We start from the raw sequence: 16749 nt of genomic DNA, 5'->3' as shown, positions 1-16749 counted from the left end.
CAAAGGCATAAGCATATCTTTTATTATTATGAGTTATATATCATTGTTAAAAGAAACAATTAAATTGTACAGACAAGTGAAAAGAACATTTCAAGTACATGTTACTATTTTTACATCAACACACATTTATTAAATTTAACAAGTAGTATTTAACAACCACAAGTTTGTTCTTGAAGGGAAAATACAAGTTAAATAAAAAAAAAATGAAACCAATAGAAAGTTTATAATTTCATCATACTCTACATACATGATGATTTTTTTAAAATATACTTTTACAATTAAGTGTATGATTATCACCAGTTTCTGTATGCATTACACTAAATTGTGTATGAATATTCATCAGTTTTATAAACATAGATCAATCTCCGTTCATTTTTAACAACTTGCAACCCCATTCAAACAGTCTGCTTGAATCAAAATAAGCTGTCAATGGATATCAATAAATCTATAACTTCACGGTCATAGGCCACTTCTCAAACAACTATAGTGACTGGCATTCAGAGTTGTAAGATCTACTAAATCAATCAATAATTACTGAACCAAATATTCACATCATCCAAGTTCACAATCGTATCGCAAATATACTGAGAGAGTGAAAACTGATTTAAATTTGATAGAAATTAAAATGGATATTTAATCTCATTGATATTACATATTCACAAACAGCAAACATCTTATAAATGCAAACAAATACCAGGATGGGTAATAGGATTGGGAATCAGGACTTTTCCTGGCGTATCAACACGTCCATTTAATGGACCCATTTGCAAACCAAAATTTTACAAAAAAATCCAATTTGAAAAAAAAATCCCACTTTCACAATTTTTTTTAATCAAGTGTCTTATGATTATTGTATCTCATTTGTATTTCAAGTACAACTAACACAGTATATAATTCTTATTCACGTGATTTTTTTCTAATCTGGATTATTATAATAAAGAGTAATATAATTTAGTTTTTCCCAAGTCAGTGGGTTTTTATCCATGAAAAAATGCCCAATCCCAAAATTGCTTTTTTCCTTAAACAGACAGGAAAAAGCCTGGAAATAATTTCGAATGCAAATTGGGAATGTCAAAAAAAAAATTGTTTCCTAAGGTTCGAAGGTCATCACTTTTTATATGTAAGTTATACAATTTCCTACATCTTAAGATTCAATACTCAAATCTCAATTTCTATCTTTTAAAAAAAAAGTGTATTTTTGTGGGAAGAGATTCTAGAAATTTCATTTATTTGGCTTTGATGATGATACTCGCCTATTACCTCTAAGTGTGACCTTGACCCTTGCAGTAAGAATACTGGTTGAACAATGGGACACCCGACAAAACATGCGGTAAACTGTTTTATTACTTGACGATGAATAATAAAAGTTACAGTGCAGAAAAGTTGGACATACTTATGCACTAACACATGCACATACACTGAGCCATTGTGACAGCTATATTGAGAATATCAGTTCACATGTGGGCTGGAAAATAATAAATAAAAAACAGATCGTTTTTCTTAATTTGAAGGATGCTGGAACCACACCCAAAGCAGTGAAGAAAACCACTGTTAAACACACAAGATTAATACATAGTAATATATTCAAAGTACTTACTATAATTTACTACTGTACAGATTCTTAATAATGATCTGAACTTTACCAGCAGATGATGATCCCATGGTATGTAACCCCTCAATAAAGACTCTTCCTTACCAGCAGTCAAGGTCACATGCTGTGACATCACTATGCCCATCACTCTGTCTTATGTCTTGACAAGTCTGTTAAACATACTGAAGTACAAAAATTACACATAAAAGGTGCTCCATTTATGCTCGGGTACTACTAACATGTACTCCAGGTACTCTTAAGTATACTTACATGTACCCCAGGTACGGTTAATATACTAAAACGTACCCGGGAATTTTAACGCTAAATCGGTCGTTGTTGGATATTTTTTTTTATTAATCATGTTCAAATTCATGTCAAATTTTCTGTTAAATGACCCCTATATTATCCAAACCCATACTCAAAAAGCATGTTGATGCATTTTATTAAAAAAAGAGATGTTTGTTTAAGATTAACACTATCGTTTCATGGTAATCTGACTAGCACGTTTGACAACATTGGATTTTGGGCGGGAATACAACTCCGGTACAGTCTAATATCGACCGGGTACGTTTAAGTATATTTACCGTACCCGGGGTACATGTAATTATACTAAAGAGTACCCAGGGTACATGTAAGTAGTACCCAAGCCAACAATGACCAATCAAGCATAAATTGTACATGTATAGAGTATACATGTAACTAGGATTAAAGCAAAATCCCTATGCATATGATAAACAATCAAGTGACTCAATTATTCGCTATTGAAATACAATTACCAAATAATCAACAATTATGATTAAAAATAAAATGTACACATTGTCTGATTTGTTTTTTCATTAAACGACTTTTTGCAGGTTGGCAAAATGAAAGTTAAAATATGTCCATTTATTTAACATTGAGTGTACACATATTAATTTTCAATAAGCATACTAACTATAATGGCTAAGACAAACATCAAATATATTGGTTTATGTTAAAGTTATTTATAGTTTAACATCAACAAAATTTTAGGAAAGAATAATGAGTTTTGTTATGCTTTTTGTCAATATATTGCAAAATAAAAATATCACACACCATGCATATGCTGCTGAGTCTCTAAAACTGAATGGCACAAAAAAGAGCATTTGACTGTTATCCCTGTGAAGGCCGAAAACATGTTGTTATATTGATATTATAATTATTTTTGTATAGCCTATAGTTTTGTGAACAAATACATTCAAAATTTCTTTTTTAAGTAAAAAAATCAGTGAATTAGTTTCTTTCATTCAAAATTAATAAATGAAATGATGAGAAATAGTCTTTAAATAGCTATTATAGTTTTGAGTTCTTTGTACACTTAATCCTCTATTCACGACTTACATTGAAATAACATTTACAATAGGGATTGTCCATAGTTGCAATAATCCAACTCCCAGCTATTGACCCTCCGGGTATGTACCCATAAAAGCTTAGAGCATTCAAGAAGCGGCCGTGTTTTTAACCATAAATTCAAATTTTTCATATGCACATATACTATAGTATTATATAAGATATAAAATAATGATACAGTCTTAAAAGTATGCACCATAAAAGGTAAAGACTTCGTTCCATGCACATATTCTGTCACAGTATTAAATGTGGTGCAATTGAAACAAGAAATATCTTTAAAAAAGATATACGGCGTAGATTGTGGTCGATGTTTATGAACGATCAAAAGTTATCTCTATGAGATAAAAAGTAGCGGATGCCTTTTTTCTGCGCAGTTCTTAGCTACATCACAAGCAAATCAATTACTGTGCGTTGCGTCAGATATCGTGGCTTATTTTGCTTTATGTGATATTATTACTCATATATCTATATTTACAGAATAGAAAAACACAAGAAACATGAAAATAAACGAGTGCATATAGGTCAGCCGGCAATACTCGAATCTTATTTAATTGCATAATTATAGTATAGTGAATTATTGTGCTCATGCTTAATAAACTGGTCTAAATGGATAAATATTTCTAATTAATTTTATCAAAATTGGTCCTTATCATGCAAATGTTGAAAACATATTAAAAATCGATGATTGACATACCACAATAATATCGCCGAATATCTTTATTTAGTATCTTTCTGATCAAAACAGACTTCAAGTGCACAAAGTTTACGAGACGGCGTTTATATAAAGATTTCTGCAACTGACCGCAAACTGACCTTGATACCTTGCGGATTGGAATGCGATGCATTAAAGTTAGGTAACAATTCTGCTGCTGAAACGACGGCTTGTTTACGCCAACTGTACACGACCAAGGCAACAGCTGTGCCTAAAATATTGATATATCGACAAAGCGACTAAACGAACTATTTACTCCATCAGACAAAAATAGCATAGATTCCAATTTTTTCCTTCAATGAAAAGATCGCAACCCCTTCTGCGAACTCCGGTGATGAACTGTATATAAACTCTGACTTTCACACACTGGCCGCGAATTGACCCGAAACCTCGCGGGTTGAAATGCAATGCAAGTAAGTACTAAATATGAGAATATAGCCTTCAGTATAAACGCTTTTGCGCTGGTAATTCTCTGAAAATAAAAGGTGAACGCACAAACTGTATTTATGTCGAAAATTGATTGTAAAACTGTTCTATCTATTGAGCCTTTTCATTAGAGATAAAATTGTTTCATGCAGTAAAACAGTGTTACAAAGACGCGGATATGTTTCCAATGTTCTGGTGTTATACTCAAATCAGCCAATGGAATAAATGAAGTGTATTCATTCGTACCTAGCCGCGGGAACTTTTATTTGAGTATTATTGGACACTTACAAAGGTCAAGTCAGGGTGAAAAGCTGGCTTAATACAGCTTACGCCGAAAAATCACACACGTGTATCATAATTCTATCAATATATGCCTCAAACTTTTAATAAAACAACGATACGCAGAATAATAACATGTTGTTGTGCCGGTGCCCGGTCTACAAAATGCGCACATACCTCGTGATTGGGAACCAGCGACAAATCGGTATAGTGCATGCTGGGTAGCACGAGTTTGTACGGTCTCTTATGCACGGGTGACTGATGCGAGTAGACGTATTTTCCCAAGCTGAGTATGGCTTGGAGTAATTGTGAGCCTGAGTGAGTAATTGTGAGCCTGAGTATAGGTTATATTGTATTATATTGTATTTTATGTGTGTTCAACACGTATTTACCTGGAAGGCCATTCCCAGAAGATATAAGTGAGTCTGTGACTGTGTATGTGAGTCTGTGAGTTGCCTGCGATTGTGTCAATGACACGCATTTCCCTGGAGGTGTATTCCCAGAAGTATATGTGTATGTAAGCCGGTGACTGTGTGTTTAAGTACGTATTTGCCTGGAGGTGTATTCTCAGAAGTACATGTATAGTGCCATTTTGTGACGTGCAACCGACGAGTATAGCCGACGAGTTCCCTCGAAGACGACGAGGACGATTGGTGCCATCCTGACGAGCATTCCAGTCGATGCCAACGTGAGTATTGTATTTAGTGCCGTTGCAAGTAATTGCTGTAGTTGTTGTGAAAGAACCCCACAAAGAGCTAACCGTGAAAACACTACAATGGCGCCCAACGTGGGGCGGTGTGTGTTGTGTTGTGCCGGTGCCCGGTCTACAAAATGCGCACATACCTCGTGATTGGGAACCAGCGACAAATCGGTATAGTGCATGCTGGGTAGCACGAGTTTGTACGGTCTCTTATGCACGGGTGACTGATGCGAGTAGACGTATTTTCCCAAGCTGAGTATTGCTTGGAGTAATTGTGAGCCTGAGTGAGTAATTGTGAGCCTGAGTATAGGTTATATTGTATTATATTGTATTTTATGTGTGTTCAACACGTATTTACCTGGAAGGCCATTCCCAGAAGATATAAGTGAGTCTGTGACTGTGTATGTGAGTCTGTGAGTTGCCTGCGATTGTGTCAATGACACGCATTTCCCTGGAGGTGTATTCCCAGAAGTATATGTGTATGTAAGCCGGTGACTGTGTGTTTAAGTATGTATTTGCCTGGAGGTGTATTCTCAGAAGTACATGTATAGTGCCATTTTGTGACGTGCAACCGACGAGTATAGCCGACGAGTTCCCTCGAAGACGACGAGGACGATTGGTGCCATTGCCATCCTGACGAGCATTCCAGTCGATGCCAACGTGAGTATTGTATTTAGTGCCGTTGCAAGTAATTGCTGTAGTTGTTGTGAAAGAACCCCACAAAGAGCTAACCGTGAAAACACTACAATGGCGCCCAACGTGGGGCTCGAAGTGAAAATTGTGTTTAACGGTTAGGCTAGTTGCAAAATCAATCGGCATCGCACACTTTATTTTCAATCGACGGATCAAATTTAATTTGAAGTGTATAGAAACTGCTCGTTTCATAAAACGTGATTTCTGTTTTTAACTTGTTGAACTCAGTGTTCGTCTATTTTAAGAAGTGTGTAACAAACAGACGGCATCGCAGTTTTTTTTCCACTGTTGGCATTCGCCGGCCATGTTATCAGTTGGTGAAATATTTCTTAAAAAACGTGATTCTCCAATGCTGTTTGTTACAGTTTAATTGCTTGTGTAATCAACGGATGGCCACGTGTTTTTTTTTTATTTGGCAATTTTTCCGTGATTAGTTGGCGCGTATTCTGTGCGCAGCAGTTCATGAAAAACGTGTTTGGTTAACTGTTATATATAGCAGTGTAAATTGCTGATATATCGGTAACTAAAGTCCGAGGAAATAGAAGTTTACACGCACGAGTTTTGTCCTTGGCAATTCTTTTTATAGCAGTGTTATTGCGAATGTAAACTGGGTCCCGGGTAATAAGTGCTTAACGTCAAGTTAAAGCGACGTGTTTCTTACTTTCAGTTTTTATTGATTATTGATAGCAACAACAGTGATAGCGATTTTGTTAATTGGTTATTGTTTGGCAATTAAATTTTAATTGCCTACCAGTAGATACAAAAGTTTTTATTTCAGAATTTCTCGGCCCATTTATTTTAGGTTGTTTATTAATTTAACTTTTTCATATTTACTTGTAAAGTTCTAAATTAACAATGGATATGGGAAGTGGATATACCCCACCATTTTTACTGGTAGCCCCCAGAAAAATTCGAGTGAACTACGACACTCCCACTAGATTATGCAATATTCTGGGTGTGGGCAGACAACTGGCACAGGCCATTGTTTTGATACGGGAAAATACGGGAAATTTGTTACCAGATACTTTAGAGGCAATTATAGGGCGGCCGCTGACCTTTGGTGACATGACCATGTTGGATTTTAGTACTAACTCCGCATTATTTAGAGAAGCCCTGGGGTATGGGGATGGGGCGGAACATGTTGGGGAGGGTAGAATGGGGCGGTCAATCGCAAATAGGCCCATTGACCCACACGAAAGGTGGATAGATATGTCTGTGCTTGAGAAGGAGTCGGTAAGTCAGGATCGCGAGAGGGCCCAACTCGAAGCCCAAATTTCGGCTCTTGAGGCGGACGTAGCTCAATGGGACGATTTTCTTCCCCAGATTGCAAAGCCTTTGCTCCCAAAGCGTCTGTTGTTACAGCCGGACCATATGATGACAAGCATACCGAAACCGTTTAATGTCGCATCAAGCGTCCCCGCCCCGCCCCCTTTTATAGGTTTGCCCCAGAGTAGGGACAATGGGCCTACGGGATCCCATCGTGCCTCAAAGGGCCCTCTTACCCCGAATGGTCTACCTGTCCCAATTCCATCTACCATCACTATTCCCATACCCAGCAATGCACCGGTTTTCAATAATTTGCCCGGACCAAGCAACCCTCCTGGCCCAAGTATTCCCCCGACACAAAAAGATCGGAATGTTCTGACAAAATTGCCTAAGAGCCTGCTATATGATGGGCAGAGCAATTGGTTTTGTTTTTCAGAGCAAGTTTGAGCGCTACGCAAGAGTGCAAGATTGGTCTGACGCAGAATGCGCCGATTGCCTTGGTTGGTGTTTGACAGGAAAGGCGGTCGATTTCTATGCGTTGCTTACCGAAGGGAGAGGGACGGTACCTTACGCAGAGCTAATGCAGCGACTGCAGGAGCGTTTTGGCGCCAGGGAGCTTACCGCCACCGCGCAGGGCCGTTTCCACGTTGCCCATCAGGAAGTAGGCGAGTCCCTAGACAATTGGTCAGATCGGGCGCTGAAGCTGGCAACAGCGGCGTTTCGTGATCTGCCCTATGCATACGCCGCTGAACAGGCAGTGACGAAGTTTTGTCACGGTTTGATTGACGAGGAGGCCGGCAAGCATGTTAGTCTGCAGTTACCAACATCTATGGGAGATGCGATGAACATGCTGAAGATATATAGCCATGTTCAGACGGCTTGCGCCGCGGCTCCGAGGTATACCCAGGAGACTGAGCAAGAAGAGTCAAGGTGGGTTCACGAGGTGAAGAAAGCACCCACTGCGGATGAGGTCAGTGTGTCGGCGGTCGACAAATTGACCCAGGTGGTCGAGAAGTTGCTGGATGCTGTGGAGAGATTGTCAAACTCTTTTGGAAGTTCGGCCGTTGATCCCTTTGTCCGACAACCGGGTAAGCTTTTTCGAAATAAAAAAGGCTATGCCGAATACCCTGTGGAGTGCCCCTACCCAGGGAAGGTCCGGAACCGGTGGTACAACGACCAACGCCAGGTTATGTATCCTGCGGGTGCGGGTGGCGGAGGTTTACGTGGGCATCGGAATCAAAATTTAAAAGTCCGCCCTGAGGGATCGTATCGCGGCAGATATGGTTCCAACTGGGGACATTTCCATGCCATGTCCTTGCCCAACCATAAGGAGAAGGAGCCCGTTGTGGTAGCTGCGACGACTAAGCAGTTGGGCCAACCGGAAGTGGATCATGCAAACCAGCTAGGTCCGGTTTCCCAGTTCTGCATGAAGGTGCAGCATGCCAAGGACGTGCACGATGCAGTTCCCTTGGTGCTGCCAACAGTGCCAGATGTCGTCAGTGATCCAAGGATGGTCATTGGCGAGAGCACTGAAGGAGACCATGGAGATCCCGTGTGCGATGATAAATTTTGCGTGCAGCGCGTTGCGGTTCAGTCTGCGGAGGCGGCTAAAAGCATGGCGACCGACAGGGCCGACCAGGTGGGGGCCAAAATAGCCCAACGAAAAGCTGCTGAAACTACTCCGGCCACCGGAAGGTCAGTCCCTGTCAGACGGGCGACAGAAGTTGCCGCGTGTGACCGCCGTGAGGGCGGCGCATGCGGATGCCGAGTTACCCCAGATGACAGCTGGGAAGGTGGTGTTCGAAGACTTGTTAGGCGTGGTTCCAAAGGGTGGCGACCCTCTAGTTCTCACCGCTGGGAGCGGTCCCAGCGGTGGAAATTAGGTTGGCGACCACCAGAGCGTCTAACTTCCAAAATCTGTACCGCCTAAAATTGTAAGTGGCGAGGTTAATTGTTAGTAAAACTAGGAAAACAATGCAAAATACAAAAAAAAACTAATTTAAAAAATTTACAGTAAAGTTGCAGTGACATTCTATTCGCGGTGTTGATAATGTATTACGGTGTACGCGGAGTATCTCTAGTAGTAACACTAAAATCAGCAGCAGCAGTAGTAGTAGTAGTAGTAGTAGTAGTAGTAGAATTAGTAGTAGTAGTAGTAGTAGTAGTAGTAGTGGTAGTAGAAGTAGTAGTAGTAGCAGAAGTAGTGGTAGTAGTAGTAGTAGTAGTAGTAAAAGCTGTTGTTGTGAATATTACATGAAGTACGCGGTGTATAAAAGTAATAGTTCTCTTAAACATTTTGATTAATTTGATTAGATTGTTTTGAATATATATATGTCCTATTGTCTCAGTTTAAGCCCAGTCTTTTATTGCAATATTGTTGGAACTATAAAATTGAAATTAATCTGAGCAGTGCTCTGCGAAATGGGGGTTTAATGAATAGGCATAAAGTGTCGTCCCAAATTATCTTGTGCCGTCCGCGCTTAACTTCCTGTAATTTTTGTATTACCGCGCTAAGAAGTGCTTTGCACAGTCACGGATGTGTTTGATTATTTCCCGTTTAGTCTGTAGGTTTTTTTTTCCTTATGGTCGGGTGTGACATTGTCGGACATTGTCGGACGACCGCTGTCACACCGCACCATCGGATGTGGTAACTACGCAGATGGTGAATAGGAACCCGGTTTCCCCTGCAATATCCCAGTCTTGGAACCTCCGTCACCTTTTATCCTTCCATGTTAAGATTTGTGAGTCGATCTAACTTCAATCACTTCGTCATTGCTGTATATTGTCATTTATTTCCGTAATTTTCTATAAATGAATTTCTTTTCTACCAACCATATGCCGAGCAATGTCGTAGAATTTTGTCGCATGAGTTTGTTTTTTATAGGTGACAGTGCTTGACGAACACTGTCACACTCAATACTGTTGGCCGGAAGTGGTATTTCCCGGAGTTGTTCTTTTAAACAATATTTGCAGGTCTTTTTAAATTTGTGTGTGACCGTGCTTGACGGCAACTGTCTCGTAGCGTCACTTTAATTTTTTGAATGGCCGGAGTTGTTTCCCGGTGCATGTACACTTTTATTTTGTTTTTATTTTTGTAAAGTACATTATTTCTCAGTGTGATCTCCACATTCTAATACATAAGTGACTGTACTTGTTGGACGAAAGCCAACAAGAATGTTTTTTCTTGATTAAGCAATTGTCGGACGATAGCCGACAATAATGTTTTTTTAATTAACTAATGTGATGGAAATTTTCTTATGCAAGAAACATATTGGTCACCAACCGCTAGAATGCAGCGGTCTGTATGTACCCCGCTATGCGCTGCCACTCCTGTGCCTGCGGGAGGGGGATCATGGTCCCATTTGAGTCTCTGTCTCTTCTGCCTTGGGTGCGACCGTAGGGCGGCGGCCCAAGAGGAAAAAAGTGGGAGGAATGTAGTGGGTACAATAGTTTTATTTTAGTTGTCTTTTCCTCCATATAATGTCAATGATTATGTTGCAAAATGTACGTTCTCTATATAAAATTAAAAGCAATTATATGTATTATTTGGACAAAAATAAGATTATTTTTATTCTTATATTTTAAACCTTTTTGTCACTTAGATATTATTTTAACGCATTTGTAGTACCTTAGAAAGTTACATTTCTTGTGATTTTTATTTTAATATAACCAAGAGGATTTTTATCGTATATTATGCAGTCACATGCAGAGGGCGTAGGCCTTCTCATTTGGGCTGCGAGGGGATGTATTTGTATGATATTTTATGATTTTATTATTTTATTTGTTAAAATTTGTGAAAATGGATTGTAAGGTGGGTGCTCCTGTCCATTCATTGTGTAGACAAGGGGGGGGGACAGGAGTAGCCTGACCTTGTTTTTTAGAATATTGGGTCGAAAAGCTTTGGTAAGGCACCTGGGTTGATTTTTGTATTGATACACTCGGGTTTGGGGACGTGTTGGGGCACTTGAGTTGATGGTGTGCTACTTTTGTTGGTACGGGCCGGTTTGTTTGGATTGTGGGTATATACAGGATGACCTGTCGCTGGATATTAAACATTTGTTTTTGTGTAGTGTTTTAATAATTATATTACAGGCCAATGGTATAGTTGTGGTCTATGGCAGGCGTTGCGCCAAAAGAGAGGTCGGACGAAAGCTATACCTGACTTAGGGGAGTTGGGTCAAGGTGCTTACGCAAGGGGCACTATTACTTCATCAGTTGCGCCGGTATAGTTCCTTCACTGTGTGGCGTCGTCCCAAAAGGAGAAAAGTGGGAGGAGTGTTGTGCCGGTGCCCGGTCTACAAAATGCGCACATACCTCGTGATTGGGAACCAGCGACAAATCGGTATAGTGCATGCTGGGTAGCACGAGTTTGTACGGTCTCTTATGCACGGGTGACTGATGCGAGTAGACGTATTTTCCCAAGCTGAGTATTGCTTGGAGTAATTGTGAGCCTGAGTGAGTAATTGTGAGCCTGAGTATAGGTTATATTGTATTATATTGTATTTTATGTGTGTTCAACACGTATTTACCTGGAAGGCCATTCCCAGAAGATATAAGTGAGTCTGTGACTGTGTATGTGAGTCTGTGAGTTGCCTGCGATTGTGTCAATGACACGCATTTTCCTGGAGGTGTATTCCCAGAAGTATATGTGTATGTAAGCCGGTGACTGTGTGTTTAAGTACGTATTTGCCTGGAGGTGTATTCTCAGAAGTACATGTATAGTGCCATTTTGTGACGTGCAACCGACGAGTATAGCCGACGAGTTCCCTCGAAGACGACGAGGACGATTGGTGCCATCCTGACAAGCATTCCAGTCGATGCCAACGTGAGTATTGTATTTAGTGCCGTTGCAAGTAATTGCTGTAGTTGTTGTGAAAGAACCCCACAAAGAGCTAACCGTGAAAACACTACAATGTATTAGTGCAGGTACCTTTAAATGGTCCAATTAATTTAAAGTCAGATGTGGCAATATTAATCCAAAATCGTGAAATTTACACGTCCCTAATGCATGTTTACATTTGAGCGCACTTAGCCCAATGAAGTTGACAGAACATATCCGAATGTTGCTTGGGTAGCAACGTACCTTATTTATATGGGGCTATTGTCGACCACAGGTGGTTAGCGTGTGGCTGTGATATTAATGAGTGAAAACATCATTTTGAATGATAAATAAACATATTATAACAAAAAATTAACTTTTCTGAAAAAAATCACTTTCAAATATATATATAACAAGGTATGCAACTCAAAATCACCCCAAAACGGGGTGCATCGCTTTGAACAGCCATATCTTCATCGATTTTCACACGATCTCTATGGCAAGCGAAATGCACATTAATTCCTTAAACCACGGCTTAACAGTTAACTATGTAGTTAAGAGACTTTGAAACCGGGTTCAAAGTGCTCTTTGCACATTAATTTCTTTAACCCGGGTTAAAGACTTTGAACTGCGGTTCAAAGTCTCTTAACTCTGTAGTTAAGAAACGACCAATGAAATCGTGACATTTGCCTTCTAATTGTGGTTTAAGCTCCCCTGATTGGTTGTCTCTGAATTATGTAGATATCTATTTTTAGACACACTTTGAACCGCGGTTCAAACTCTTGAACACGGGTTTGAGGAATAAATGTGCAAACGGCATTTGAACTCGGGTTCAAAGTCTCTTAACCCTATAGTTATCTGTTAAATTAATGTGCATTCCGCGCGTCTTAACCCAGTTTAAGACTTTAAACCGCAGTTTAAGACTGAACCGCAGTTTAAGACTTTGAACCGCATTTCAAAGTATCTTAACCCTTTAGTTAAGAGAGGGCCAATACGGAATTAATGTGCAAACGGCACTTTGAAATCGGGTTCAAACTTTCTTAATTATATAATTAACTGTTAAATAATTACTTTGCATTCCAAGCCTCTTAACCGCAGTTTAAGACTTTGAACCGCAGTTCAAAGTCTCTTAATCCTATAGTTAAGAGATGACCAATGAAGTCGCGGCATTTACCTTCTAATTGTGGTTTAAGCTCCGCTGATTGGTTGTCTCAGATAACAGATTTGTATCTATTTTTAGAACACTTTGAACCGCGGTTCAAAGTCTTGAACTCGGGTTTAAGGAAATAATGTGCAAACGGCACTTTGAACACGGGTTCAAAGTCTCTTAACTATATAGTTAACTGTTAAACCGTGGTTTAAGGAATTAATGTGCATTTCGCTTGCCATAGATCTCGGTCTTATTCAACGCAGAAATTAATTTCCTTTCTGGCAGTATTTATAAATGAAATCGCCAGTTGTAAAGACACACTTCCGCATTGGACCAATGAAATCACTCGTGTGTTTAAAATGTCAGTTAGTTGAAATGTATGTAAACAAAGGTTTCAAACGGCGCTGGACATTTAGTTTTGATGCATAATGTAACGGCAAGCACGGTAATAATGTTTTTTTCATACGTTTTATTGAATTATGGTATCGAGGTTCGTGAACTTTGCAGAGAAACTGCCCTTTACTCCGTGAAGATTTCAGTCTTAAATACCGCCTGATCAGTGTCAACTGGGTCATGCGAGTTGTGTATCGTGTTATTTCTTAAAAGTTGACCCAGCATTTGTAAACAATATTGCAAGACATATACATATCCAGAAAGGAATTTCATTTCTGCGTTGAATAAGACCGAGATCGTGAAAATCGCTGCAAAATTGATGAGGTAATGGCTGTTCAAGACGATGCACCCCGTTTTCGGATGATTTCGAGTTGGATACCTGTTATACATATATTTGATAGTGAAAATTTTTATTTCAGAAAAGTTAGTTTTTCGTTATAATAGGATTATTTAGCATACAAAATGATGTTTTCACTAATTAATATCATAGCCACACGCTAACCACCTGTGTTATCGACAACAAATTGTTGTTTGTAATACGCAAATTATCGCCGGATAAATAATTTAACTGCGTTCCAATTTAATATCATTTTTTCGAGAACCCTTGTGGTGAAGTCGATATTTTTGAAATGGTAAAAGTGTTAAGTGAAAAAGGTCACTTCCTCTATGTGCTGGATCTGCAGACGTCTATAAAACCATGCTATTTCAAAATAGCTCACTTATTTAATTGTCAACATAAAATTAAAAGTTATAATCAAATATGCGCATAGTTAAACTTGTTCGGAATGTAACATCTTAAATCATGCAATTAAAAAATGACAATCGTTCGCCATGTCATGACAGCGTATCATTTGTCAGACCCGTGCCCCTTGTATTGGACTTGATCTGCACATTCATGGAACTGTTTTAAAGTAAATGCTAGTATAATGTCATAATGTACACCATTTGGTGTCGATGTGTTCGTTCAAAGGTCAGTTACCTTCGCCCAAACGTCAATGTCGTACGTAAGTTCAGCAAGGGTCTGGCTGGTAGGATCGAATTGAATCATACGGATTACGAAGCTTAGAGTTCTAAAATATTGTGTCCTGCCAATAGTCATACAGAGGACACATTTCTTTAACAATTGAGTCGCGTTCTGAGAAAACTGGGCTTAATGTATGTACGTAAAGTGTCATCCCAGATTAGCCTGTGCAGTCCGCACAGGCTAATCATGGACGACACTTTCCGCTTTTATGGTATTTTTAGTTTCAAGGAAGTCCCTGCTTACCGAAAATCAAGTTTAGGCGGAAAGTGTCGACCCTGATTAGCCTGTGCGGACTGCACAGGCTAATCTGGAACGACACTTTACGCACATGAATAAAGCCCAATTTTCTCAGAACACGACACAATTGAACTCATGGTTTAGAAAATAAATGGAACGTTCCACTATAGCACCATCATCAGATTCGAACAATTTGATTCGCAGAGCAATGACTTTTCAGAACATTCACGAATAAGATTTCAACATAACGTGACACATCCAATTAAACGATAATTTGGAATGTTGTTAGTCATGGCGATAAATGTAGCGCTCAACTTTACCCATAGCGTGGGTTTTATTTAGTGAAAGTCGAGTAAATAATAAGATACCTACATGGATTTGAATTTTCTTTGCGGGCGCAATATTTACAATTTTCGTCTTTGCGTGCTAGCAGAAATGACGTCACGGACGACGCGTTATGGCCACACTGATTATGAGTACTTTGACAAAGTAGTTTTAAATTCAAAATAAAATGTGACTCATGCTTTTACTTTCGGCCCAAAGAATAGCACACTTCTTTACTATAGACTCAAGCAATCTATTCGTTTTTGAAATGTCGGGCTGTCTCGGGGTCCCGTATCGGCCGTAAGTAATTAGCCAACATTTGTATCGCGCTCTGTGCAAAGGGGGTTACATGCATATGCGTAAAGTGTCGTCCCAGACTGGCATGTTTAGTCCGCACAGGCTAATCAGGGAGGACACTTTAAGCAAAAAATGGATTTTCTCCAAGAAAAGTCTCTTTGTGTTGTAAATATGTCTATTTACTGATGTGGTTGAATCGCAAATATTGGCGATGCGTTATTCGGCTATTTGAGGTTATAACAACAACGCTTTGAGCTAGCGGTCTTTATATTGAATGGATATTTCATTACAGATTAAAATCAAAGCGCGCACTCCACTTCATCGATTTATATGTGTTCAAGTATTCGGGCTCACGTGTATTTTAAATTAATATATGAATGAAATGCGTATTTTCATTCCACCCGTTTCCAGGTTTTCATTAAACCCAATAGACCACCACTCTTAGCTTTCCATACGATTTTATTGCATTTTAGCATTTTATTTTTGACTTTTTTGAAGAAAAAAAAGTAGGCCGTGGCCAACCCAGCCTTTAAGAAGCTTCAAGGCCTCAACATGCCCTCTGTCACTTAGGCTGCATTCAATACACACTATAAGTACACGTACAGTGTAATCGAATGTATGCGATTGTAGTTTACGTTGACACGCTTTCATTATCATGATTGAGTGTACTAGTATATGAGCAAGTTCTCAGCTCTCGTAATTTACGTTACATTATTCGATATTTAATTATTTTTGTGTTTAAAGTATATGAATAAATATATTAATATCATCGTGTCGTTGTTCCTTGTATTTGCAACAATGCGCACAATATATTGTATAGAAGTTAATATGTTTACGAACATTAACATACCGATAATCAATATTCTGTTTAATAGTGGATAGCTTTATAAAGTCTCATTTATGAAAGCACACTTGTTTATTTCATATATCTACAAATAGAAACCGATGCGAACGCACATTTATTACCGTATTAAAGGAATTATGTCATTAAAAAGGCCCCAGATGGGAAACTTCTAAACAAAATCTGAATGACTGTGTGAAAAAGAATAATAGCATATATGCTATCGGATACAGCTCGCTACATATACTTAGGAACTAGTTAATTCACTCTTCGAAAAAACGTTTAATAATATGGGGCCTGTTTTTTTAACCCTTGACACGTAAGCATTTTGACATCATCATTGTGAGTAGTCTATATATGAGCCGTGCTCTGTTAAAATTGGGGGGGGGGGGGGGTAATGCATGTGCGTAAAGTTTTACACAGGATAATCAGGGACGGCACTTTCCGCTTTTCTGATATTTTATGTTTAATGAAAGTCTCTTCTTAGCAAAAATCCAGTTTCGGCTGAAAGTGTCGTCCCAGATTAGCCTGTGCGGACGACACAAACTAATCTGGGACGACACTTTAAGCACATGCATTAAACCCCCTTTTCACAGAGCGCGACTCAAATATCTTAAGGCTATCCATAG

At 39.1% G+C, this 16749-nt stretch overlaps 1 protein-coding gene across 1 annotated transcript in view; it reads right to left on the bottom strand.

The window, feature by feature from the left end:
* LOC127863956 (uncharacterized) overlaps positions 1-12074 on the bottom strand; it is a 63972-nt gene extending 51898 nt beyond the window's left edge. The window contains exons 1-2 of the mRNA XM_052403633.1: positions 11966-12074; positions 1644-1773 (exon numbers count right to left, since the gene is read on the bottom strand). Coding sequence (XP_052259593.1) covers positions 1644-1736 — 93 coding nt within the window. The 5' untranslated portion in view covers positions 1737-1773; positions 11966-12074. The remainder of the gene's footprint in view (positions 1-1643; positions 1774-11965) is intronic.
* Positions 12075-16749: the final 4675 nt, after the last annotated feature.

Source organism: Dreissena polymorpha, unplaced genomic scaffold, assembly GCF_020536995.1.
Source record: "Dreissena polymorpha isolate Duluth1 unplaced genomic scaffold, UMN_Dpol_1.0 chrUn067, whole genome shotgun sequence".
In the NCBI taxonomy this organism is placed as follows: Eukaryota; Metazoa; Mollusca; class Bivalvia; order Myida; family Dreissenidae; genus Dreissena; species Dreissena polymorpha.
This window is presented reverse-complemented; position numbering and strand designations above follow the sequence as displayed.